At 39.7% G+C, this 25,357-nt stretch overlaps 4 protein-coding genes across 12 annotated transcripts in view; 1 reads left to right on the forward strand and 3 right to left on the reverse strand.

Moving 5' to 3' along the window:
- The window catches only part of LOC146521475 (butyrophilin subfamily 2 member A1-like), a 98,401-nt gene extending 93,421 nt beyond the window's left edge, over window positions 1–4,980 (reverse strand). The window contains exon 1 of the mRNA XM_085155239.1: window positions 2,566–4,980. Within this exon, the coding sequence (XP_085011365.1) occupies window positions 2,566–2,704 (139 nt within the window). The 5' untranslated portion in view covers window positions 2,705–4,980. The remainder of the gene's footprint in view (window positions 1–2,565) is intronic.
- The window catches only part of LOC146521478 (V-set domain containing T-cell activation inhibitor 1-like), a 71,438-nt gene extending 64,060 nt beyond the window's left edge, over window positions 1–7,378 (reverse strand). The window contains exon 1 of the mRNA XM_085155256.1: window positions 7,256–7,378. The gene's annotated coding sequence lies outside the window, so the exon portion shown is untranslated. The remainder of the gene's footprint in view (window positions 1–7,255) is intronic.
- The window catches only part of LOC146521480 (uncharacterized), a 172,611-nt gene that overhangs the window by 21,900 nt on the left and 125,354 nt on the right, over window positions 1–25,357 (reverse strand). For 3 of the 6 annotated variants that reach the window (XR_014873372.1, XR_014873363.1, XR_014873370.1), the window contains 2 exons: window positions 12,508–12,599; window positions 11,470–11,655 (listed from right to left, as the gene is read on the reverse strand). The gene's annotated coding sequence lies outside the window, so the exon portion shown is untranslated. Of the gene's footprint in view, window positions 1–11,013; window positions 11,140–11,333; window positions 11,656–12,507; window positions 12,600–13,009; window positions 13,103–15,043; window positions 15,162–25,357 lie in introns of those variants that run through there. The other 3 variants (XR_014873374.1, XR_014873366.1, XR_014873364.1) reach the window with 3 other exon arrangements.
- Window positions 5,584–25,269, forward strand: LOC146521483 (ICOS ligand-like). 4 transcript variants are annotated; one of them, XM_085155105.1, is made up of 4 exons: window positions 5,584–5,693; window positions 8,186–8,539; window positions 8,931–9,293; window positions 23,435–25,269. In XM_085155105.1, exons 1-4 carry the CDS (start codon window positions 5,624–5,626, stop codon window positions 23,611–23,613), a joined length of 966 nt encoding a protein of 321 aa, XP_085011231.1. In that variant the 5' UTR covers window positions 5,584–5,623; the 3' UTR covers window positions 23,614–25,269. The 4 variants fall into 4 exon arrangements, with proteins under 4 accessions (XP_085011231.1, XP_085011230.1, XP_085011232.1 ...); XM_085155104.1 differs by lacking the exon at window positions 23,435–25,269 and adding an exon at window positions 16,581–17,663; XM_085155106.1 differs by lacking the exon at window positions 23,435–25,269 and adding an exon at window positions 9,407–11,683.

Raw genomic sequence — 25,357 nt, forward strand, 5'->3', positions numbered from 1 at the left:
GCAATTATGACAGATTTAATTACTAAAGGCAAAACGAGCTTCATCACAGGACGTAGAACTCAAGGCAGTATAAGAAGGACCCTCCAGATAATTAATTGGATACAAACAAAAAAGGACAGTGCAGCCATAATAAGCCTGGATGCAGAGAAGGCTTTCCACAGTGTAGATTGGAGCTTCTTATATGCCGTGCTTGAAAGGTTTGGCTTTAATAGAAATTATGCCCACATCACACCAGTTTTAGCCAACCTACATTGGCTCCCTGTTAAATATCCTATCAATTTCAAAATTCTCTTGCTAACCTTTAAAATCTTAAACCATTTGGCTCCCAGCTATCTATGCGAACTCCTCCATTTGTCTATCCCTAATAAGGCGCTTAGATCTTCCAATTAAATGCTCCTGACGCAACCGAGGCCTCGTCTGAAGTCCAGAGGTGATCGGGCCTTTGCTGCCGTAGCTCCCAGACTCTGGAATAACCTCCCTCCTTATATTTCTTCCTCAGAGTCCATCCAATCTTTTAACTTGCGTCCTAAAACTTATTATTTTAGTCCGGCTTTTGATTCAAACTAGTATGCTATTTCATGGCTACTTATGTTTTTTTTTTAACCCATGTTGTTCATATTGTTTCCTGCCCTTCTTTTAACTGTTTCTTTTATCCTGTCTTATGCTATTGCTCTGATCAACTGTGAAGCACTTTGGTCAACTTTGTTGCATTTTCATGTGCTATAAAAATACATTTTCATCTGATTTGATTTGAAATCTATTTACCAATCTCCTACAGCTCGAATTAGAATCAATGGTAGCTTAACAGAGCAAATCTCTCCCGAGAGAGAGAGGTACTCGCCAGGTTCGTTGTCTCTCACCTCTTCTCTTCACTCTATACATTGAACAGCTGGCACAGGCCATCCAACAAAGTGAGGAAGTGAGAGGAATAAATATTAAAGGGGAAGAGCACGTCATCAGCTGATTTGCAGCTTATCATACTCTATTTAAAAAAGTCCAAACCAAACTATAATTCCACTGTTTAATGTAATTCATATCTCTGCCAAAAACTCGAGGTACAAAAGTAATGTGACCAAAACTCAGATACTTGCTTTCAATTATTGGCCGTCTGAAGAGGTTAAAATAAGTTTAAACTGAACTGGACTGCAAAACAAATAAGATACCTGGATGTAACTGTGACTAAACATTTGAGTGACCTTAATAAAACAAACAATGATGGACTGACCACTCAAATTAAACATGATCTAAACCAAAGGTCAACTCTTACACTAGACTTTAGTGCAAGAGTCACAACAATAAAAATGAGTATCCTCCCACAGCTATTGTACCTTTCCCAATACCTGTCAGTTAAGATCTCAGGGGAAAAATTCAACAACTGTGATAGGCTCATCTCTAGATTTGTATGGAACGATCAAAGGCCTACAATAAAATATTCGAAATTAATACTGTCTAGGAAGCAAGGTGGTGTGAGACTCCCTAATCTAAACGATTATTACTATGCAGCCCAAACCAGACCAGCGATAAAGTGGAGTGATCAGAACTTTAAATGGAAAGATATTGAAGTAAAAGTACAGCATGTCCCAGTTCAGACTTTTCTTGGAAGTTTGCAACTTAAGAAAACTTTCCTATAACATCCCACACTCTAGAGATGTGGTTTCGGCCGAGTTAAACAAAGTAAGTTGGAAAGAGAGGTGAAGACGTTAAACTGGGCTGATTATGATGTTGGTGTTGTACCAAGTGGACACGACTCAGGATCCAGGAAGTGGGAACAAAAAGGAATAACAGTGATTTGTACAATAATGAAAGATGACCATTTTTAGTGAGAAGTGGAGATTATATGGCACCAAGGGAAAATTAATGAACGAACAAAACATTTAAGGTTTATGTCTCTAACTTTGTATATCCATATATATGCATGTAGGAAAAGTGTGTATATGTGCTGGAGAATATACGCTGCTGAGCATATGTAGGCATGCATATGGTAGTTGATTATAATTGGCACCCACATCTTTTATTCACATTAGTTATGTTTGTTGATTTCTCCTGAAATGTCTGTTTAAACTGTGACATAAACTATTAATAAAAACTACAGTGTCAAAAAAAAAGAAGAAAAAAACAATAAATGTATATAAAGTGCTTTAAATACTCAGGTAAAGTAGAAAAGCAATAAGAACCAGTTCATTTAACAATCCTACTATTGCTACATTACATAAATATTGGCAGGCTGCCAAAGAGCTGTGAAAAAGAGGAACTTCCTGTTTCAAGCAGAAACTGTGTCCACACTAACTCTTCTCCATTTTGTCTTCACCTCCATATTGTGTTGACTCTACACTTCAATGCAGTAAATTTATTTCATGGCAAAATTATTTATGCACATGTCTCTTTTGTTTACTGTCAGTAGCATTAAAGATCCACAGTTATACAAACTCATTATAAAACAATAATTAGAATTAGAATCCTAAAATGTAACCAAACATTAAACATTAACATCTTTAGAAACAAACATCAACAACTAGGAAGCAGCTTCACCTCTGATCACACACACACTCAACTCTACTCACTCACCTGGAGGAACAACACTCAGGTAGACGATGCTGATGGGTTTCCATGAGCGTATTTCTCTCATGAAGACACGACACTCGTATGTTCCATTATCATCAGCTGTCACATTCTTCAGAATCAAAGACATGTCTCCATCCTTCATCTGTCTGTCCTGCAGATCCACCTGGTTCTTAAAAGATGGATGCTGGTCATCTGGATCAAACTGCTTGTCTCAGTACTAAAGGACACGTTCATCTTCCAGGTCAGCTCTTCTTCACTCTATAACTATGAAGTTGTTGTTTGGAGCTCGACATGTCAGAAAGACGTCCTGTGCAGACTCAGCTGGGACGACTTTCTAGTCTGAAAGAGTGAAAGAAACACAGCAGAGAGGCTATGAAGGTCAAAGTGCAGTTACTCATTTTTACAGCAGCGATAATTAAGAGAAGCTACAAACAGAGACATGTAGTCACTTAAGCAGAGATCTGAGTATTTCTAGAGACCCATGGTACTCTTCTCCTTGTATCTTTGCCCCACCGGAGATGTGAACTCAGGAAGGGCAATGAAGACAGAAGTCGAGAAAACAGGTTCAACAAAATGAGACATCAGTGAATCACCATGTTGGATCATGTCAGTATTTTAAAGTAAGTGGCGTCTCAGATTAACGGGCAACAGTCAAAGTGTGTAAAACAAACGGTGGTGAATGGAGCAGCTACAAAGTTCACTTTTCTTCAGGTCAGAGTTTGTGGATCAGGAGCTTTATGAAGGTTTTAATGGTCATTACAGGAACTGTAATGAAAGAAACTGTAATGAGTGAAAGAAAACTGTAGAAGCAATTACAAGTTGAATCTGGTAGTTGGGGTTGTTAGCTAAGATACCGTCATTAAGAAGCGGCACAACTAATATATCTACGCGAGCTAATTTACGATGTGCACCGCTAGCGTGGCCATTTATTTTTTAATGCACCTTCTCAGATTAATTCACTGCGTGTCGTGCCATCAGTTAACGCTCCGCGTGCCGTGCCCAGGGTTGCCGACCCCTGTTTTAAACCATTTTAGCCTTGAGTGTCCTGTCAAACACAACAGACATTAAAGAGATAAGAAATAGATGCTTTTAAAAAATAAAATATATTATGTATAATTACAAACATACTAGTTAGTATATACCCATATTGCAAATAACTCTAAAAACATCCTACTATATCTCCAATAGTAGGATGTCTGTCTCAGCTACCACAGGGCAAGAGGGGGGTCAGTGCCATCGTCTGGGGGTTAGGGTCCATCTAATGCACACCATACAGTGCAATTGTACACCCTTTTGCACACCCAATACAGAGAAAGTTTATAGTGAAAAATGTCAATTATACATATTTAACCTCTGTAATAGTCTAAATATTTATTATTGAGCCATTTGTACATAATAGAGCTTTTTCTTTTATTTAGTAACTTTGTAATTTATTGTATTGAATTTAGTTCAGTCTGTTATTGTTACTGTCTTTGAGCAGCTGTAATTATATAACTTCCTTATAGATTAATAAAATATTTTGATTCTGATTTTCGATTACAATCGAGTTCCACCTAATGTGCGTGGGTTCGTTGTAGCAATGTGGCCATGCTTCCCGTGACGAACACAACAAACATGGACGCTGAGGTGACGATATACCTGCTGCTCAGTCTGTGGCTTTATGGAAGACTTTGAGACCACAGTGCTGTTTTTTGGAGCACTTTCTCTTGTTTCCAGGTTTCAAAATGGCAGTTTTGATTTTCATGAACAAGACACTCTCGTGACTCGTCGAGTGATGCCACTGACAAGTTGATCGATGCCATGCAACCCGTTGATGTCACATTTTCGGATTGTTTCAGATTACTTGGAACCCCGGCTGGAGAAGGTACTAAAAAAGAACCAGGTACAAGGTACTATGACTTAATAGAAAACCCTGAAAACTGCTGTGAGCCATGGCAAGCTGGCCCCGAGTAGGTGCTTAAGAGGCAAAGGATAACAGTGGGAGAAGGACGAATATAACTGTGACAAACTTTAGAGAGTTACACAGTGATTAATTAATGAGCTACTAGGTAAAAGACAAAGCACTCATAAAACATGTCTTCATACATGAATAAACAGAAATGTGTAAAAACATAAATATAAGAAGAATATTGTGTTGTGCATGTTCCTTGTTATTGTAAACTCTTAAATTTAATTGATATTTATAACAAGCAGCATGCCCGACACATTTTACACAGTAACCTGTTCTAATTTAGCAGACGATTTATTCACATACAAGGCAGAGAAAATTTTGCCTTGGTTCAGATAAGATGTCTTCCTGTTCCCTCAGTACGTTAAAGGATCCTCTGATCTTGGAATGTTTCTCTCTGACACTCTCCACAATACTAAGGGGTTGGCAGTCCTTTATAATAAAACTCAGGACTGCCTGATTCAGAACAATCTTCATAGATGCTTGATTTCAAAATAATAAAACGCATATTAATAAAAAAAAAAAAAGGGTTAGGGTTAGGGGGGTTAGTTAGATAATAAAGCTGTTCAGTGTCTATATAGGTCGACCTGTGTTCATTCTCGGTGTGTTTGTCTCCTCATTTTCATGTTTGGCTCTGTAATGCCTAAACACTGAGGAGGTGCTTTTGTTTGTGTAAGAAATGCAGAACAGATGCAACATTTAACCTGCATAAAATGAAATAAATAATTTACACTTCAAGTCACATTGCTGTTTTTCCTATTCTGATAGATTACACTGAAACAAACAGATACCTTATTTGTAGTTAAAAGATCAAAATGATCCCACACAGCAGAAACATTTCTTTTTCTTTCGGGCTCCATTTTGTTATGGAGAGATGTTTTTTTTTTTTTATTATCTTTGCGAGAGTAATTTTGTGAGGTTTTTTTTTGGTGGCGACTCATTTCGTTGTTAGATGCGGATGCGGTACCTTTTAAACACAGTTTGGCGCGTTGGCAACGAGCGCAACAGCAGAGCGCAACAGCAGCTGTATCAATCACGTGACTGGAGCAACACTAGGCGAGCTTGACACACGCGTCGGCGTGTCAGTGTTGCAGGACCCATCAACACAGCAAGATGTGTCGAGGGAGAATTACATTGCTTCGCTCGGTCATGATTTTCTGCTTTATCTCGTTTCCGGCTGCGGGTGAGACAACTGTTCAATTATTTTAGAGCCATTTTTGACATTGTAAATACACGCCACAAATTTAAGAAACTAAAACCCTGACTGTCTAGGTAGTCGACAGTAGCTTGTTGCTAGCTTGACATAGCTAACAACAAGCTGAGCTCGGCTGCTCGATAGAGAAAGTGTCAAGAGATAAACCGAGGGCTTCGCTCTATTGTATAGTAAGCGCTGGCTCGCGGCTCTGCCTTCTGATGCTTTGTTGGCATTTTACCAGCATAGCAAATAGCAGATACACGGTGATGGCTAGTGGCTTTAAGGCGATGGACGCTCACAGCTGATGCTAACGTTAGCATCGGCTGTAAGGCGATGGACGCTCACAGCTGATGCTAACGTTAGCATTTAAAACGAGAACACAATACTACAAATAACAAAGGTGTCCTCTGGAGGGGGGGGGGTCCCCTTGAGAAAACTTAAAGCTCTCTCACAGCTATAACATTGTTTTTTGTTTTGCTCTCGGAAATGAGACGAGGCTCGGCGAATGGCTTCTTAAAAGCCCCGAAAAAAGCAGGGCATCAAATTAAATCAAACTCTTGTTGCTCCTCTCCACGGAAATCCTTACTAAAATGTGAAAGCTTTGTAAGATCTGAAGAGTGCTATTAGTACGGCTTATTTAAACCCCCTTTCGACGTTGGGTGACACTACCCAGTGTTGCACCTGAGTGCGATCTCCACAAGCGACCCAATCGTGGAGGTAAACGAAGCGAAGTTCAATTTAAACGGAGTAAACGCCGCTAGTGTGAAAACACTGTGATAGCTGAAGCTCACCTGAAGCTGCAGACAGCAGAAGACAAACGCAGACGTAAACCGCAGCATGAGCCATAGCATATTCAAAAATGCCCGCTAGGGGTCTGAAAGCTCGCTACAACACTGACACTACCGTAACTCTTCAACGCTGTGCGCAATCTAAAAACTCGAACGGTCCACTAAATCAGCGACTCCACACGCAGATATAGAAGTGAACACCAACTGTCAGCAGTGAATGACAGGAAGTGCTTCTTGGGGCTCTACTCGGGGCCAAAAAGCATGTGGAATTATTTAGAAAAAAAGAGTTGCCCATAATAAAATGCAAAATGTGCTTTTTAGTGTAAGGTAGACCTCATAATAATTCCGCGGTTGTCTGAGGAGGGTTACTTTTATTTCTTGTCCTTGATCGTTCTTATGCAGCACGATGTGGGTGACGTTAGTTCTTCATAAGATTGTCATGGCGGTGTTTTAGACAACTTGCGTTGACCTCCTTTAAAAAAAATATAATACGTTTTCTTTACCTTTCCAAATCACTAGATCAAATCCCCACGCACTGTTACATTATATGTAAAATAAACTGCATTAAACTGAGTCCAATTCCTCGGTGTGTGCTTCTCGTCGTGTCGCACAACTCAGCACCACCTACACCATTTTCCCCCCACAAAGAAGCTCACACACAACTGAAAGAGCGACACCAACCAGGGCAGCAGACATGTTTGCGAACTGTAACCAGACGTGGCCTCTTTATAACTAGGTGTCTGTGCTCCGTGTTTTACTTACCCCGACATGCAGAGACTTTAAACAGTAAAAGCAGCTCATTTGTGCCTGATCCCGCACGGTGTTAAACATTAAGCGGTTGAAAGCAGCTGACATACTCCGTTTTGTCGACGCTGAGTACTGAGTATAAAAAAATAGCTCCGATATCCACAGCCAGACCCACGTCGTCTTCGGGTGCGGAACATTCTCGTTTAAAGCTTTTAAGAAAGCTGTTTTATCGTCCATTAACGATAACACAACCGAACGTCACCGACAGACGCCACGAAGCGATTTCAGAGACCGGAACGAAGGGCGGTCCCTGTCGATCCGATTACAGAACCGACAGTCTGTTGGAGGTAGAAGTACATACAGCCCTCCCCCTCCCATTTGAACGGAGTCGTGCACGCGGACGAACACATTTGCATAAACACAACGAAAACAGCAGGACAAGCGCGCTCACGCTGCCCACTAGAAGAAAACAAAACAACGTTAAGCCCCCTCCCCCAGCACCTGCAGAGTTAAAACACAGGGTTACCTTGGATGCAGTAGCATAGCAACGCTGGTTTCTGTAAAGTTTACCACACTTTAGGTGGTGCAAGTTTTGTCCCTGTTCTGTTCTACTTAATAACCTCGCAAACATTACATATTTCTGAGGACAAGAACAAAGACAACAAATAAGCAGTTGTTCAAAGGTGTTTGCAAAAAATAGCTTCCTAAATCTTTTCAGATTGTGTTTTTGTTTTATTTATGACACTGGGAGCTAAACACAAGTTGTTTTGTTGCTTTATTGCTTTGTTACTCTGAATTCTGTGGTTCCTTAGCAGATTTTAACAGGTCTGTGGTCATGTTTGTGTGATTCAACCAGCATAAACCAGAGAGCAGTTGTGTCTGTTCCTAATTCTGATTGGCTGATGTAGAAGTGACTGTTTCCTCTGCTGTTGTTTCATCTTTCAGACCAAGAAACTATCACGGCTCAGTCTGGACAGGATGTCACTCTGACATGTCGAGCTCCAAACAACAACCTCATAGTTGTAGAGTGGAGAAGACCTGACCTGGGAGAAGTCTTTGTATATCGCAATAACCATTTTGATCCAGATGACCAGCATCCATCTTTTAAGAACCGGGTGGATCTGCAGGACAGACAGATGAAGGCTGGAGACGTGTCTGTGATTTTGAAGGATGCGATGATTAATGACACTGGAACATATGAGTGTCGTGTCTTCATGGAGGGAACAAATCGCGGGAAGAGAGCTCATCAAACTATTGACCCCATCAGCATCATCTACCTGAGAGTTGTTGATCCTTCAGGTGAGTGAGTTCAGTGTGTGTGTGAGCAGTTTAAAATCATATTAAAATTGGGTTGATCTGAGTCATTTAAATGTGACAAATATGCAGAAAGAACATTACAGATTTCAAACACATCTTTACAAAGAATTTTAAAATGGAATAAAAAAAAGAAAATATTTGAAGGTATGTTTAAAAAAAATTGACTTTTTTTATTTAATCCATCAAAGGTTGGTATAAAGTGCCTGCAGTGAAGACCAAAGGAGACATAGTGTCGTTTATACCTGCTGCTATTATTATAGTTAATAACACTAAATCATACGTGTTGTTGCCATGACTACTGCACCTTGTGCTTTGATGATGAAGGAAATTCCATCCCTTTAACCTCTCTGCTCTGTGTTGGTTCCTCTTTCAGTTCAGAAAAACATCACAGCTAAGTCTGGACAGAAGAACGTCACTCTGACATGTCGAGCTCCAAACAACAACATCACAGCTGTAAAGTGGAGCAGAGCTGACCTGGGAGATGAATATGTCCTTCTGTATCAAGATGGCCATGTCGAATCAGACAAGCAGCATCCATCTTTTAAGAACCGGGTGGATCTGGAGGACCGAAAGATGAAAGATGGAGACGTGTCTTTGATTCTGAAGGATGTGACGACTGCTGATAGTGGAACATATGAATGTCGTGCCTTCCAAAGAAGAACAAACCGTGGGAAGAGAGCTAACCTCAAGACTCCGCCCATCAGTATCATCTACCTGAGTGTTGTTGATCCTCCAGGTGAGTGAGTAGAGCTGAGTGTGTGTGTGATCAGAGGTGAAGCTGCTTCCTGGTTGTTGATGTTTGTTTCTAAAGATGTTGTTGATGACCTCACAACTGTTTCTCACCTGCAGGTCAGCCAGAAGACACAGAGCGGGAAAAGGATAGATCTATTGGGCTGAAAGTTGGTCTTCCAGTTGGACTTGTTGTTGTTGCTGCTGTGTTTGTTTGTTTTTTGATCTACAGAAGAGTTCAGCAGAATTCATACCAGCCTCCACCTGAGCCTTTTTGAATAACTAGACCTTTTATTATTGCTTCTCTTCCAGCTTCTCAGAGGGGACTCTGAGCATTCTGGGTAAACACATTTGAGGATATCCTAAAATTAATTCCCACGACATCCAAAGTTTGATGTTAAGTGTCTGAAATTAGACTAAACATTTATTTATTCCAAACCAATTTTTTTTTGTTCTTCAGGACATTAAAATCAGTTTATATGTAAGTGAAACAGGAGCAGACTGAAATGTCACATGTGCCTTCACGAAGTGCCAAAAGAACGGTTTTATGAAAATTTTAAATGTTCTTTTTCTTTGGTGTTAAACCTCAACAAACAGACCAGCAGATATTTTCATATTTCATGTTTAAATGTCCATTAGAGCTTTTAAGAAGTAGAAAACTGTCCCAAAGTGAAAGTTGTGCCTTTAGCTCCTTACTGTCTGTTCATCAACCTCCATGAACACCAGCTGAAGTCTTCATAAGTTTAGTTTAGCAGACTAAACTTGTCTTTATACTGTGAGCTGTAGCTACTTCCTGCTCTCGACCTCCTGCTGATCTAACGTCTCTTTAACTTTACTTTTAATATCAAACTACCTGCTGCTTGACTTTAAACAGATAAAACACTCATGTTTATATTACAGAAGCTTCTAAAGTTTATTATATTAAGCTTTAAGCACTCCACGCACTTCTTAACTTTGTTATTGCACACTGTATTCAATATATTTGTATGAGCAAGAATCCTGTTTATTTTTCATTCTGTTTTTATCACAAACTTTCAGGCTTGTTGACTCAGTTCATGCAGTTTTCAGGACTTTCTGATTCTAATGTTTTTACTGTAAATGTGCCTTCAGATGGTGTCTATTATTATAACGATTTCTCTTTAAAGTATGAATTCATATTGTATTAATTCAAAGTCCATCAATACATATATTTACCTTACAATTGTATCTGCTGTTGCTCCACATGAAAAATGTTAATGTTATCTCACAGTGACACAGACAGCTGTGAACATCCCATTCATAATCAATGATTCATTCTTCTCTAAAATTTAAATAAACACATTAAAATACATTTTTCTTCATGTGGTCGTCTGCTCTGAGTCACTTTATAAATCTGCATCATGCTTTATTTTACTCTTACTGTATGAAAACGTGCTGTGAGCGCTTCAGATATGACTCTCAGCTCTACGAGCCTTTATTTTTTTTTCTTTACTTTACTGATGAGCTTTCTGAAAATGGTCGTCTGTCTGCAGATTCTCTCAGACTGGATGAAGACAGATGTCACAGACATCAAACTGCACAGTAACTAAGATTCATGTGTGAAAGTGTTCCTGCTGCTTTACGTCTGTGGCTCACATTAAGTTCGTTATCTGCTCTGAAGGTGACTGAAGTGTGTTTGTGTTCACCACAACAACTCAACGTTTCCATCAGACGTCTTTGTGAAACCCACAGAAGCACACGAGAAGATCAAGTGAGACCAAAGTTTATTGAACCTGCAGAGAAACCAGATCACTGCTGTGGAGACAACAGCACACTTAGAAATAACATAAATAACAGCAAAGTTACTGAAGACACGAAAACATGGATTACATCTACTTTTTAGTCACATAAGATTTATTATTGTTTATGTATAAATGATGTCTTGGTCATGCTTTTATTCTGAAAGCTTTGGTGAAGAAAATGTTCTTTTTGAATATAAAAAGTTTAAGAAAGTTAAATTTTTCCAGCTTCTTTATAAAAGAAAATAATAATAACTTTCCACTTGAACTTTCTCCCCTCAGAGGTTGACTTTTTAGTTACATAACATATATTATTGTTGATGTATATATGTTGTCTTGGTCACACTTTTATTCTGAAAGGCCTGTTTTCTCGAGCTTCTTTATAAAAGAAAAAAAACAAAAAACTCTCCACTTGAACTTTCTGGCCTCAGTGGTTGTGTGAGGTTTCCTTCATGAGGAGAACAAACAGAATATAAACCAGTGTGTTTACAGTGAATGTGTCAGGTCTGAGCTGCTGTGTGGACCAGTTAGAGAGCAGCAGCTGGATCCCAGTGGTTGGACTGGTGGACGACTTCAGTGAGGAGTCGATGACATTTGGCTCTGGTAGAAACTCTGCACACACAAACACACAGGAGGAGAATATACGCACAAATTATTATTTTTGGCTCTAATTAGTAAACACAGAGTGAGTCTATAACACTGTGTTAAAATTCTATGAGCCTCTCTGTTCTGTTTATATACAGCAAATTTATGAAAGAAACTGATTTCAAAATAAAAGTCTAAAATCTGTGAGTGGACACTTCATGTTTTCCTGTTGCTAATTCATCACAACAAAGATCAACATGTTCACACAGTCTGCATGAATGAATGTACTGATGGAGTCAGACTTATTTATTTACATCATATTAATTTAAACTGGTCAGCTCCATCGTTTCATTGTTGATTTTGATGCATTTTCACAGTTTGGATGAAGTAACTGAACTTTTCTGCTGATGCATTTGTAGTAAATGACGAAGTTTAAGATCAAAACATCCACAGAGACGTGCAGCTTTGTGTCTGACACTTTTTAACAACAAGATTAAAAACATAAAATCATGAAACAGACTGTCTCCTGACACTTCCTGCAGAGTGACGATGAGGAAAATCCCTCCATCCTCACACAGATTATATACAAAGAGGAAGCTGCTCGTGTGATGTCTTTCCTCTTCCTTATACTTTTACTTCAGTCTCAGTATTGCTGTAGAGTATTCCTCGATTATCACGGGGCAGTGGCAGATCCAGACCAAACTAACCGCAGGCTAATATTTAAAGAGGGCAATATTTAAATGTTTAATATATTAAGTTAAGTTATTTTCACTCATTTATTATAAAGATCACAATGTTTAAAATCCACGTCTGACATATTTGGTGGCCTGAAACAGGCAGAGTCCATAATTACAGAGAATCCAACGATGACTTTCATACCAGCTTTGATGGAAGCTGCGTCTCCTGTCCCCCATTAATGTGACTGGAAATGTCCTCAAACTGGGCAGCACTGGTGGATCATCTTTGTACGTCTGATAAGAGATGAATGCAGAGTAAACATGAGGCTGTAACTGAGGACAATAACTGATCAGTGTTAACTTCTTACTTTATTCTGTCATTATTGTTCATTACTGTCAGTTACAATGACTGTATGAATTGTAATGACGCGACACTCTCAGACACACAGGTCTGTTCAACATCACAAACCGCTGGTTGTCCCTCTTCCTCTCCCTCACAGCTCGTCTTCCTCCTCACTCTCAGGACTGTCCCTCTCTGCATCCTCTCCAACTAACTCCTCTGTCTCTCTGTCATCCTGCTCCTCATCATCTCCATCCTCTCTCTCTACATCGTTCTCTACTGGCCCCTGTCTAAACCCACCTGTGCACAGGGGGATTATGTTCAGGGATTTATGATGTTTGTAGTAAAAGAAGAGCAGCTGAACCTCTCGTCTTTGTTTTTCTTCTCTTTGACGATGATCCGTCCATCACTGACGTCTTCTTTTCTCACTGCTGAGCAGACTGCAGCTGATCGCTCGCTGCACATGAAACACAGAAAGATAAATAAACCAGTGCAGGTTTTTGCAGGTAGAACAGCTGTTAGCAGTGCTGCCACACATGTGATATAAAGAAGAGTCGTAGCATCACAAACATCTTTCGTAGAAACTGGCAGCAGTTTTCAGCAGCTCACATTTTACTACAAGGTCCAAAACCAAGACTCTTTCTAACGTTACACACTGTGGTGAGAAATGAGCTTCACACATCAGTCCTGTGGAGCTCAGGGTCAATGTTGTAGCTGAGATTCATTTACACGATGCTTGGATTCATTCACTGAATTCTACTTTTACTCCACCTGTTTGCTGTCTGGTACAAACACACTATAAACAACACTGTGTGAAGACACTATGGAAGGATAGCTCGTGAAACATCTGCTCACATCTGGTTGAATTCAGTTGTGTACATCCACAAAGAGCAGCAGGTCAGCTGATCACAGCCTGGACACTGAAAACCTGAAGCTCACATTAGAAACGACTCTGATTATTTTCCTGTGCTGAGCCACTACAAACACTTTTAAGGTTCCCCACCTGCTGAATCCACTTTAACCCTGACTGTACATATAAAACATCTTTGTTTTCCTCTGTTTCCTGTTGTTTTCCTCTGCTCGTGTTCTACTTCACTGATTCAAACTGAGGATCTATATTAGAATGAACATTTAGACTGAAAGGGTTCATCAGAAATCCAGAAACGTGTGTGTTGGACCAAACAGTGATTTCTGATGTTTCTGTGTTTTTACTCTAATAGTTATATTGTTAAACAGACTGTAGTGAACAGGATTTATGAATGAGTTATAAATAAAATGAAGAAATGAGCTGTTGTTGAAGTATCTTGTTGACACTGTGTAATTGTACCACATTGTAATTAATTCAGTCCTTTGTGGTGACTTAAATATCCTCATACAACTGTGATGTTATATTTCTTCAAACTTCTTGGCCACATCTCATTTTAAAAGGACATTTTAATATTAATGACACTTTTACCCATATATATATATATATATATATATATATATATATATATATAACAAATATATATATATATATATTTGTTACCCGACCAACTGTTCGGGTAAAAAAAAAAAAATCTCTGCCACTCTCCGTGTGGTCACCAACAGACACACATTATGCCCCTATCATGGACTATATATATATATATATATATATATATAAACAAATAACAAATATAACTGATTGCAGTTCCATTCTAGTGACAGAAATATTATTTCTGGCTCAAAATAAGTGGATATCGTTCATGAGAGATATATAGACCTATTTAAACAAGTCTCGTTTAAATTCCCGCGATGATATCTGGCAAATTCCGGAAATTACGTAATGGCATCTGATAGGCTGAAGGGTTGGGGCGGTCCCCGCCAAAGTTCATTTATATGAATTGTTTTAAGGATTTTAACAGCAGCATTTAACAGATCTGTAGACTAGTTCCGCCATTGGCAACAATTTTCCAGTCAAATTTTCAGAAACTTTTCCCGCGAAGTTTAAAAACACTCCGATCTCAGCACCCACAGAACTACGAGTAATGGACCTGACATCAGCCTGCTGCTCTGTGATTTTCACCTGCCTTCTCTCGGCTGTCTCTTCGAGTGAGTTCAACTGATTTTTTGTTTTTTGCACGGTAGCTACACACTGACAACACACTGTGGTGGCAGAGATGGATCAGTGGGGTGATTGTGCTATTATCGGAAGGTCGGGGCTTCACCGACCCCGAGGTATCCCTGAGTAAGGTACCGTCTGTACACACTGCTCCCGGGGCGCTGGACTGGTGGCTGCTCGCTGCTTCACTGACTGAATGTGTTAAATGCAAATTTCCTACTGGATTAATAGCAGCCTGCTGTCACTGTGAGCAGGACACAAATGTGTGAAACAAACTCCACATCTGTGCTGCTGTTCGCTCAGTGTTGTACTTACTCTGAAGAGTCGCGCACAGGCGGGGTTGACGTCAGAGAAGGGGGCGGGGTTTTCCGGAACCTTCTAAAGCAGAGCAGAGGCCTGGTCCTCTCCCGGTCCTACTTCTTCTAAGTCGTCTGGATATCCTCGTTAAACTTTCTAACAATGCAAAGTTTGCGCTCGGAAGTTGTTTCTACCATCTCTTTAAGGACGGAGGTAAAACGAAACTTTATAAACGAGAAAATCCGTCAAAAGAAGGAGCGAGTAAACGCAACGCTGTCACAAACGAGCCCGAGGTTTTCCTGCTAGTCTTAAAAAAGGGTTGTACTTCCTGTCCCAGTGAGCAGGAAGAAACTGTCTGCTTCACATTTACATGGAAATGATCATTAATGCTGAAGCCGTGTGGGTATCAGTCACAGACCGGCCTCCCCTCGTGTGTTTTTCTATTAAGATCAGGATCATTGCCTGAAAAATGATGATGTTACCGATCAGATTCTTTCATGGTGGATCAAAATCGGATGGCACTTCTCTGTGTTCATAATTTCATCCATTCAGACAAGATCAACAACACTGACTGACACGCAACTCCAAAAACTAACAGAGCCTCCATCGTGTTTCACAGATGGCTTCAAAAATGTACAATTTTGATTCATCATTTAAACCTTTAACCTCTCTAATCTGTGTCGTTTCCTCTTTCAGTCCAGGAAAACATCATAGCTGTGTCCAAACAGAAGACCATTCTGTCTATTTTATTTATATTTATTTTGAATATTTTGTACTTTGAATGATACACTGGCATAAACATGTATGTGTGTATTTGTGTCTGTGGTGTGTCTGTTGACCATTTACCCTGATGTGCTGGACCCAGTGTGTATACTTCTCTGCCTGTAGCTCCTCACTGTGATTGGCTGCTGTAAAAGTGAACAGTTATACTCAGACTTCTGTACCCTCTCTGCTTTGTGTTGTTTCCTCTTTCAGACCATAAAACTATCACAGCTAAGTCTGGACAGAACGTCACTCTGACATGTCGAGCTCCAAACAAGAACATCACAGTCATACAGTGGAAAAGAGCTGACCTGGGAGAGGAATACGTCCTTTTGTATCGGCAAAAGCACTTTGATACCACCAAGCAGCATCCATCTTTTAAGAACCGGGTGGATCTGCAGGAGAGACAGATGAAGGATGGAGACGTGTCTTTGATTCTGAACGATGTGTCGACATCTGATAGAGGAACATATGAGTGTAGGGTCTACACAAATCAAAATAATGCTCCAGAGATGCTCATATGCATCATCACCCTGAGTGTTGTTGATCCTCCAGGTGAGTGAGTAGAGTTGAGTGTGTGTGTGATCGGAGGTGAAGCTGCTTCCTGGTTGTTGATGTTTGTTTCTAAAGATGTTGTTGATGAGACTTTGTAGAAAGCAGCTGGTCTGAGTGATGTGATCAGAGTGCAGTAGATAATGTCTGACAGCAGTTTGAAGAGGAAATGGATTCTGTTCTGTTCTTCACTCATCACCTACCTGACAGCTGACACCTCACACCTGTTTCTCACCTGCAGGTCAGACAGGAGGAGACACAGAGGATGGAGGGAAGGAGGATGGAGGGAAGGAGGCAGAAGAGAAGGAAGCAGGAGGGAAGGAGGATGGATCTTTTGGACAGAAAGTTGGTCTTCCAGTTGGCGTTATTGTTGCTGCTGTTGTTGGTGGTGGTGTTTTTTTAATCTACAGGAAACTTAAACCACAGAAGCTGGGTTCATACCAGCCTCCAGCTGAACAGCAGCCTGTTTGAAATGTGAAAATAAGATTTTCACAAGTTTTTAAATGTTATTTTTGTTTGGTGCAAAACATCGACATCAGTCCAACAGACAAAACAGAGTCAGGATTCAGGATTCGCCTCCTTGAACTGTCTCAGAGGGCTTCCAGCTGATCTGAGTCTCCTGCTGCTGTTCCAGCTTCTCAGAGCAGAGACAGACGAGGACATCCTGGATTTGTTGTTCAGCGTCTTTGTGAACGATTTCATCACGTTGTGTTGAACAACTTTAAAGATGGATTCATTCCAAAAGAAGATTGAACTAATGTCGTACATTTCCTTCTTTTTCTTTAGTTTGCTTGAATTTCAGACGTGTCCTGTTTCTACTGTGAGTGTAGCTGTTAGCTCGTGACCTCTGCTGCTGCTGAGCTGAAGCCTCAGACTGTTTCTGTAGTTTAAATAGAGGAGACATCTATAATATATATTTGTATATATTAAATTACACGGAGCTTTTATTTATTTCTGTTTATTTATACACTTTTAAAATTATTCCTGGTACAGATTTTATTGTTTTATGTTATTATTGATGAAAAAATGAGTGAGTTTTTGTATAGATGATTTTTCTTTTATAAAAAAAACTTTCTGACCTGAATCCCAAAACGTTGGTTCTGTTCGTCTGGACGTAGCTTGTAAATGTCCTGTTTATAAGGTTGGGGAAACCTGCAGTCACTTGGATGAGTGACGAAACGTTTCTCCCACTGAAAACACCACGTCCAGGTGAACAGAATCAACTTTCGGAGATTTACTTACCTGGATGATTGAACATGCATCAAGGCCCTTTCTCACCTGTACAGCCTGTTTTTGTTCTGTAAATAAAGTTTCTTAACCTGAATGTTGTTTCCTGTTGCTTCATGAGTAAATCTGAAATGAAGCTGAATAATCTGAGCTGGAATCAGTCAAAAGTGAGTTTGTGTGAAATCATCTTTGCTTCTGCTTTTAAAGTGAGTTTTTTTCCCCAACTATCTGGTGGCCTTCAGAGAGAATGCAGGCTTCCATGTTTTATGCTGTCTACAATGCCTCAGTGTGGTGCTATTAGTATAAGGTGGGATGTAGATTTTGTTACATTGTACCACAAATACCCACAAACTACACAAAACCAATAGACAGGTCATGTACTTACATTCATATTTTATTGTTTTCTTTAACACTCATAATTAAACATTTCACTTAAATAAAAAAGGTGAACTGTTTAGCTTATATGATAAACATACAATGCAGAAACCTAAACTTTACATCACTTCCAGTTTCTCATGCTGTGAGCTGATTATGACATCACAGGTCTATCTATCAGTGCTGGGATTCCAGTCAAACAAACGCACGAAAAGAAGGAAAGGAAAAAACCCTAAACTTTTCCTTTTTTAGAGGATCTGTTTTTGGCAACTGGATATTTTAACATCACCATATGTCATCTTCTGCAGCTTCATTCTGCTCAACTAAAATGATCCACATTCACGATGTGAACACATTGTCTCACCAGCAGAACCAGTAGAACCACAACACAGAATGATCCAACACATGATAACAGAGAAAGTGATCATGTGATTTGCTTTGGATCTAAAGTCTGTAAAAGAAACAGAAGCCTCACCTGTGACAGTGATCCAGCTGGATGGAGACTCTCCATGACCGCTGATGTCACACTTGTAGAGGCCTTCATCAGACCTGGAAACATGCTGGATGGTCATGTGACCTGTAGGCTGCTTCCTGATGAGGGAGCCATCTTTATAGAAAGCAGCTGGGAGGTTGGAGGGAGTGGTCTTTGTTTTACAGAGCAGAGTGACGTCATCTCCCTCCATCACAGGGAGGACAGGACTCTGCAGGATCACTGATCCACCTCAACACAGAGACAAACTACAGCATTTCATCCATTTACACACAGCTTCATCAACACTAACTCCACACACTCAGCTTACCAGTGACTGTCAGGTTAACCATGTTACTGATGGGACCCTCTCTGGACTCACACCAGTAAACTCCACTGTTGCGGATGGCACAACACAGAAGAGCTACCTCGTCAGGCCAGGACTCTGCAGTCTATTTACACCTACAGGCCAGTGGACACTCTTTCAATGATGAGGATGTAACATCCTGGACAGGGAGGAACGCTGGTTTGAGCGTGGAGTCACGGAGGCCATTTACGTGAAAAGGGAAAGACCATCTCTGAATCGAGGAGGGGGCCTAAGGGGACATCTGTCACCATCTTACAATGCTGTGATTGCAGCCATTCCCCAACTCTCTGTGAATGGTACTCATGGCCATTGATCAGTGGTTGTTGATCAGTGGCCATGGGAATTTGCATATTAATGATGAAGGAACTGACCTCCCAGCCCATTGTTCCTTCCTTCAAATGGACTGCAGTCAGCTGAGACTGAAGAAGTCACTTGGATGAGTGACAAAACGTTTGTCCCACTGAAAACGCCACGTCCAGATGAACAGAATCAACTTTTCGTGATTAATTGTAGAAGTTTGTTTTTACACAGAGAACAGTTACAGCAGAAAACATCAGGATGTTGCTGCAGACAACAAATGTCTACAAATAATTTATTACAGATTTGTAATAAGATTTGCTTCAACTTTATCTAGTAGCTGAATTTTGTTTAACCCTTTTTTATTCATGGATTTTTAACAATGATTTCCTGAACCTGTTTGTCAAACACTAGTTTAATTTATCCACAGTAACAGAAACATGGCTTCTGCTTGGTCTGACTCATGGGATTAAGCTTAGACTTTGAATTTGAGAGGATTGTGGTGAAAGAAAACAAACAAAAACCAACCATCATATACTGTAAAGGTCATCCAACATAACATAATAACAAGATAATGACTTGTGATCATTTGTCACAGTTTTCAGAGTTTAAAGGAATTCTGTAAATCTCACAGTTAAAGAAAAAAAAATGTCTTTACACCTTCTGTATTTGCACTTTATTTTCATTTTATTGGTTCTGCTGAAGACTGTGATCTCTTTATGCTGCTAACAGAAAACCTAAAGAACTACAAGAAAAGTTATGATGGTGGAGTCAACACAACATGGAGACACGTCAGTGTTTCAGTGTCACCCAGGAAGTGGTTTCAACAGAGAAGAGTTTTTCCTCTTTAACTTTAGTGTCAGAAAAAGTATTTAAACTTCCATTACAGTCGTCCAATATATTAACACAATAGCTTCCATAAATGCTGTCAAATAGATGATGTTTGTTTTTATTTGCAGCACTCCAAGAGGATAAAGATTTTCAGCTTCCAGGAAAGTTATGAGCTGCAGTCCTTTGGCAGACTGCAGGACTGTCTTTGTCCTCCTGTCTCAAAAATACAAAAGTCACTTTTAAACTAAGAAGCACAAAAATCAGGAAGCACAGAAAAAAAGGCAACAAATCTGGACTTGACTGTGATGAACCATCTGACTCAATCTGCCTTTCCAAACCCCAAAATGCTTTGAGGTCACTGTTTTTGTGATTTCATGAAAATAAAACAGAACTGAAAGTCACTCACACCAAAGACTTTGGTGTGTCCGACTTTGGTGAAAGTCCCCGGTCCCACTCACTGAACTGAACAGAACTGAAAGTCACTCCCGGGGACTTTGGTCGCCAAAGTCACCAAAGTCACTTTGGTGTGAGTATGTAGCCGGGAGTCCCGTCTACATACTCACACCAAAGTCCCTGGGACTTTCAGTGACTTTCAGTTCAGTTCATTAACAAAACGTATGACGCCTTTTGACGCCTGCTTTAACAACGTGCTAACCTTATTTACAATCAATATTGTATGGATGTAATAATGATGCTAAACATAAAGAGGGCTGTTAAAAAATAAAAAGAAAGTTTACCCAGGTCATTTTACTTTAAGTCAGTTTACTAAAAGTGAGTGATAGTGTCAGCTGAACACAAAAAAACTCCTACGGTTCTGTCACTCTAATGGGAATAGTTTTTTTATTCTGCCATGTTTACATATTATGTAGCCAACCCGCTCTCTTAGGTGACATCAATATATTATGTTCATGTATGAAGGTTCTCAATCAGGTGTTTCAAAAGCATGCCATGAAGCAAAGGATCAGAGCAGTTTACTGTTAATTTCCTGATATAAAGTTACTTTAAGTACTTATTCAAAGGGGGGGGAGGAAAGGACATATATCTGATATGGGATCATCTTTGTCTCTCCATCTCCATTGACTTCTGTCACCTCAGTTTTCCCTAAAACTAACATCGTTTCATTGATTTGAGATGTAACATCTGTCTGAACAAATACAGGTAAAAGTGACCAGGAGCAGCTTCAATGTGTAAACATCTGGAACATCTGTAGAACGATATAAATGTGTAAATCTGTCATTTTGGTCACTTTAGGAAAAGTCTTCAAATGTCAGACAGCATGTACGACTCATACAAGCTTTGACTGAGCACTCTGTTCATGTAACACACGCTGATGCTGATTACAGTGATAAACTTCACTGAAGCAAATACAAAAGCTTCAGATCGACAAACCCGTTACAGCAATGACGTCATCACCCCATTCACAGTGAACTAGAGCTGCTGTTAGAGAGAGAGTGAAAGAGTGATGCGTTCACTGTTGTCACTAGGGGTCGTGCCTCACATGCAGCTTCATTTATGAAATTAAAAACAAAAAGAAATACAAGTATAAATGTCATATTAAACAAAAATATAACTACAGGGATCCTGAGTGTTTTACAGGTGACGTTCAAGAAGAATCTGTGAAAATCTAACTTTTAAAATAATTTTCAAACAGGAAGCTGCTGAGTGCTGAAATGATTGCTCTGTATGCGTGTGGTGAGAGAATGAGGATTTTCAGTTTCCACAGTCGTGCTGTGTAAATGTGACCCGTCAGACTCATTTACAACAATCAGCCTTTTTAAGTCTATTTTCAATCTGAGTTCAAACAGTTATTATATGGAATGATTCACAATAAGGGAATATTTCATATATCAGTCCAGTCTTCATTCAATTAATCACAGCTTGAAAGTTTACTCTTCTAAGTCAGCTTTCAGATAAATGTAGTGGTGCCAGCATATTAAAAGAACAACATTTGAATATAAAAACAGAAATAAAAGCACCTTTAATAAATTTCACTGTTGACATATTAGATTTTCATTATGTTATTAGCTAACTGTTGTTTTGCTAATCTTAAATTCACATAAAAGAAAGATTTTCTTCATGTCTATCAAACAATGCTGTAGCGGGCACTATAAGGAAACCTGAAGCCTGAAGCCGTGAATCACAACGCGTGCGCTGTTGCAAGTGCTAACTTGACTAAAGTGAGTTCAAAGTGAGTTTGAAACCTCACTTCCAGAGGAAATGAGACTTAAGGTGGCAAGTCTCACCGCCTCAACAACAACTCAACAAGCGCGGACGTGAAGCATGACAAAAGGAAATAACAAAAACAGCCGGCTCCACTCTCTCACATTAATTCACTCGTGCACTTTGAATGTGCCTAATAAAACATGTTTGCTGTAACATCTCCGTGGCTCTGCTGGACTTTACTGTCTGTCTCCTTCGTGGGGTTTACCTGTGCAGGTGAGTTTGATTTTAAAATCCTATCAATTTATTTCTTACCCGCTGTTAGATGTTCGAGCTGCTTTAGTTTCAGCTGCTCACACAGGTCTCCTGTCACCAAACCTCTTCTGTCATAACAGTTTGTATAATGAAGCTGTGAAGAGAAGAGATTTTATTACTGCAATAAATTTAAAGTGGTGTCAGATAAACATGGACAAACTGCTGTAAAGGTTTATTATTGATTCATTGATTAAAAGTTCTCAGAGTTTTTATTTGTTTAATTTAATTTCTAAAGACCATGAATCATTTTTGTACCACTTTACAATTTTGTGCTACTTTGTGTTGATTCATTTCTTAATGTGAGAACAATCAGGACACCGTTTGTTTCACAGATGCAGGTTCATATTGTGTGTGTGTGAGATGAACATTTAACCTAACGTGCTGAACCCAGTGTGTACAACTCTTTGCTGATTGGCTGGTGTAGAAGTGAACAGATCAAACTCTCATCTGTAACTTCTCTGCTCTGTGTTTCCTTTTCAGACCACAAAAACGTCACAGCTGAGTCTGGACACAACGTCATTCTGACATGTTGAGCTCCAAACAACAACATAGTAGTAAAATGGAGCAGAGCTGATCTGGAGTCAGAATATGTTCTTTTGTACCGGGACGATCTGTCTGTTCCTGACGACCAGCATCCATCTTTTAAGAACCGGGTGGATCTGCAGGACAGACAGATGAAGGATGGAGACGTGTCTTTGATTCTGAATAATGCGACGATTAATGACGCTGGAACATACGAGTGTCGTATCTTTGTGAGAAAAACACGATCATGGAAGTCCATCAGTGTCATCTACCTGAGTGTTGTTGATCCTCCAGGTGAGTGAGTAGAGTTGAGTGTGTGTGTGATCAGAGGTGAAGCTGCTTCCTGGTTGTTGATGTTTGTTTCTAAAGATGTTGTTGATGAGACTTTGTAGAAAGCAGCTGGTCTGAGTGATGTGATCAGAGTGCAGTAGATAATGTCTGACAGCAGTTTGAAGAGGAAATGGATTCTGTTCTGTTCTTCACTCATCACCTACCTGACAGCTGACACCTCACACCTGTTTCTCACCTGCAGGTCAGACAGGAGGAGACACAGAGGATGGAGGGAAGGAGGATGAAATTGGTAGAAGACATCATGGTGGACTGGTAGCTTTTGGTTTGTTACTTGCTGTGATCATTGTTGTGGTCGCTGTCGTGATCTCTAAAAAAAGGAAGAATGATCCTGATGAAGAAGCAAAGAAGGAGATGATCTGAAAGAAAACAGGATGACAGGAGAGAGAGAGAGAGAGAGAGAGCACATTAAACCCAATTAAAAATGTTTAACTATAAAATATTTATACGTATAGATAGATAGTTGTATGAGGGTAACATCACGAGGAGAACAAACAGAATATAAACCAGTGTGTTTCACACTAAATGTGCTCAGGTCTGTGTGGACCATTTTAGTTTAATATCAGAAGCTGTTTGAGTTACATTTCATTACCCAGATGGTAACAGCTCCACCATCTGATAAGTTTTGGTTAAATATTTATGTAAAGCAAAGTGTCAGAGAAACTCTTGGATCTGTGTCGGCTCCTCCTGATCTCAGTGCTTTGATCCTGTGGATCACTGCAGACGTTTAGAGACATTGATAGAGACTCTGAGAGTTTTTAACTGGATTAAATTGCACAGATGGAGGATTCTTTGTACGTGTTGATCAATCTTCATCCAGGAGCTACAAACTGAGCCATGGTGCTCCACAGAGGTTAAATCTGGGACCAGCGCTTTCAACATTTACAGGCTGTAACTTTGTGATGTCATCAGGAGACACAGAATCAGTACACATTAGTACACTGATGATACACAACTTTATGTTGCTGTGTCTCCTGATGACACAGAGCCAATCAGATCTCTCTGCATCTTACATATTAAATCCTGGATGGCAGCAAACTTCCTCCAACTCACTCAGGACAAAACTGAGGTTTAATCAGCAGCTCTGAAGCTCAGAGAGAAACTTCATAACAGACTTCAGACTCTTCCACTAAACCTGCGTGAGCCTTCAGGTCTTATTTGATCCAGAACTCACATTTAAAACTTTTGTCAAAAATATTCTAAAACTAAATTAACTAAAACTCTAGTTTTCATCTCCTGAAGGACTGAAATGCTTGTTTTTCTAGTTTTTCAAAGAAATCTTTGTCACTGCTGCAGCTGCTTCAAAACTTGAGTCATTTCTAAGATTATTTTATTGTTTTTAACACTCAGCGGTTCAGATCCTTCTTGTCTTTCTGATTTACTTTTATTCTACGAGCACTTCAGAGCCCTCAGGTCCTCAAACAGGAGACTGTTAACTTTTATTTATCATGCTGCACGTTTCTTTTTAGTTTGTTATTTTAATGTTTGTGTCTGTTTATTTTATCTTACTTTTCATCTATTTACTATTTTCTTTGCACCATTTGTTTATTCCCTTTATATCATATTAAATCTATTCTTAGTAGCCTTGTTATGTTATTTATTGTTTCTTTTTCATCTCCAGTGTTTCTGTATGATGAATGTCTGATGTCTCTGTGGGAGTGGGGATGGAGGGGTGATGAGAGGGTGTAGTGAAGGTGATGTGTGTGTATTTTTTCTGCTTCAGTGATCAGAGGTCTGCACTATGGAGCAGGATTTAGTCTCATCCAGGTAACTACAGGATTAACTCTGGTGTTACTGCAATATTAAGATGGTTCACTTCTCATTCCCAGTTTACGCTTCAGTGGGAATCTCTGCTGATTACTGTGATTGAAATTTTCACCAGGTGTTGGTAACAACATCCAATCCACACATGCAAAGCAATCAAACCATAGATGTCCATAAATTATCTGTAATGATAAGAAATGTCACAGGAAAAAGTATCGAGCACGTTTACTGAAAATGTTTTTAATCCTTTGAGCATCCTTTGAGCCTTTGTTGGTGATGATTGTTTTAATCCTGTGTGGAGAAACTTGTCTCAGGTGTGACTTTGGCCCATTCTTGGCTCTTT

Source organism: Neolamprologus multifasciatus, chromosome 3 (assembly GCF_963576455.1).
Source record: "Neolamprologus multifasciatus chromosome 3, fNeoMul1.2, whole genome shotgun sequence".
NCBI lineage: Eukaryota > Metazoa > Chordata > Actinopteri > Cichliformes > Cichlidae > Neolamprologus > Neolamprologus multifasciatus.

Coding starts and splice junctions, on each gene's coding strand:
- LOC146521483 (XM_085155104.1), top strand. CDS start 5,624: ATGTGTCGAGGGAGAATTACATTGCTTCGCTCGGTCATGATTTTCTGC. Junction 5,694..8,185: donor TATCTCGTTTCCGGCTGCGG/GTGAGACAACTG, acceptor TTCATCTTTCAG/ACCAAGAAACTATCACGGCT. Junction 9,294..16,580: donor GAGTGTTGTTGATCCTCCAG/GTGAGTGAGTAG, acceptor TCTCACCTGCAG/GTCAGACAGGAGGAGACACA.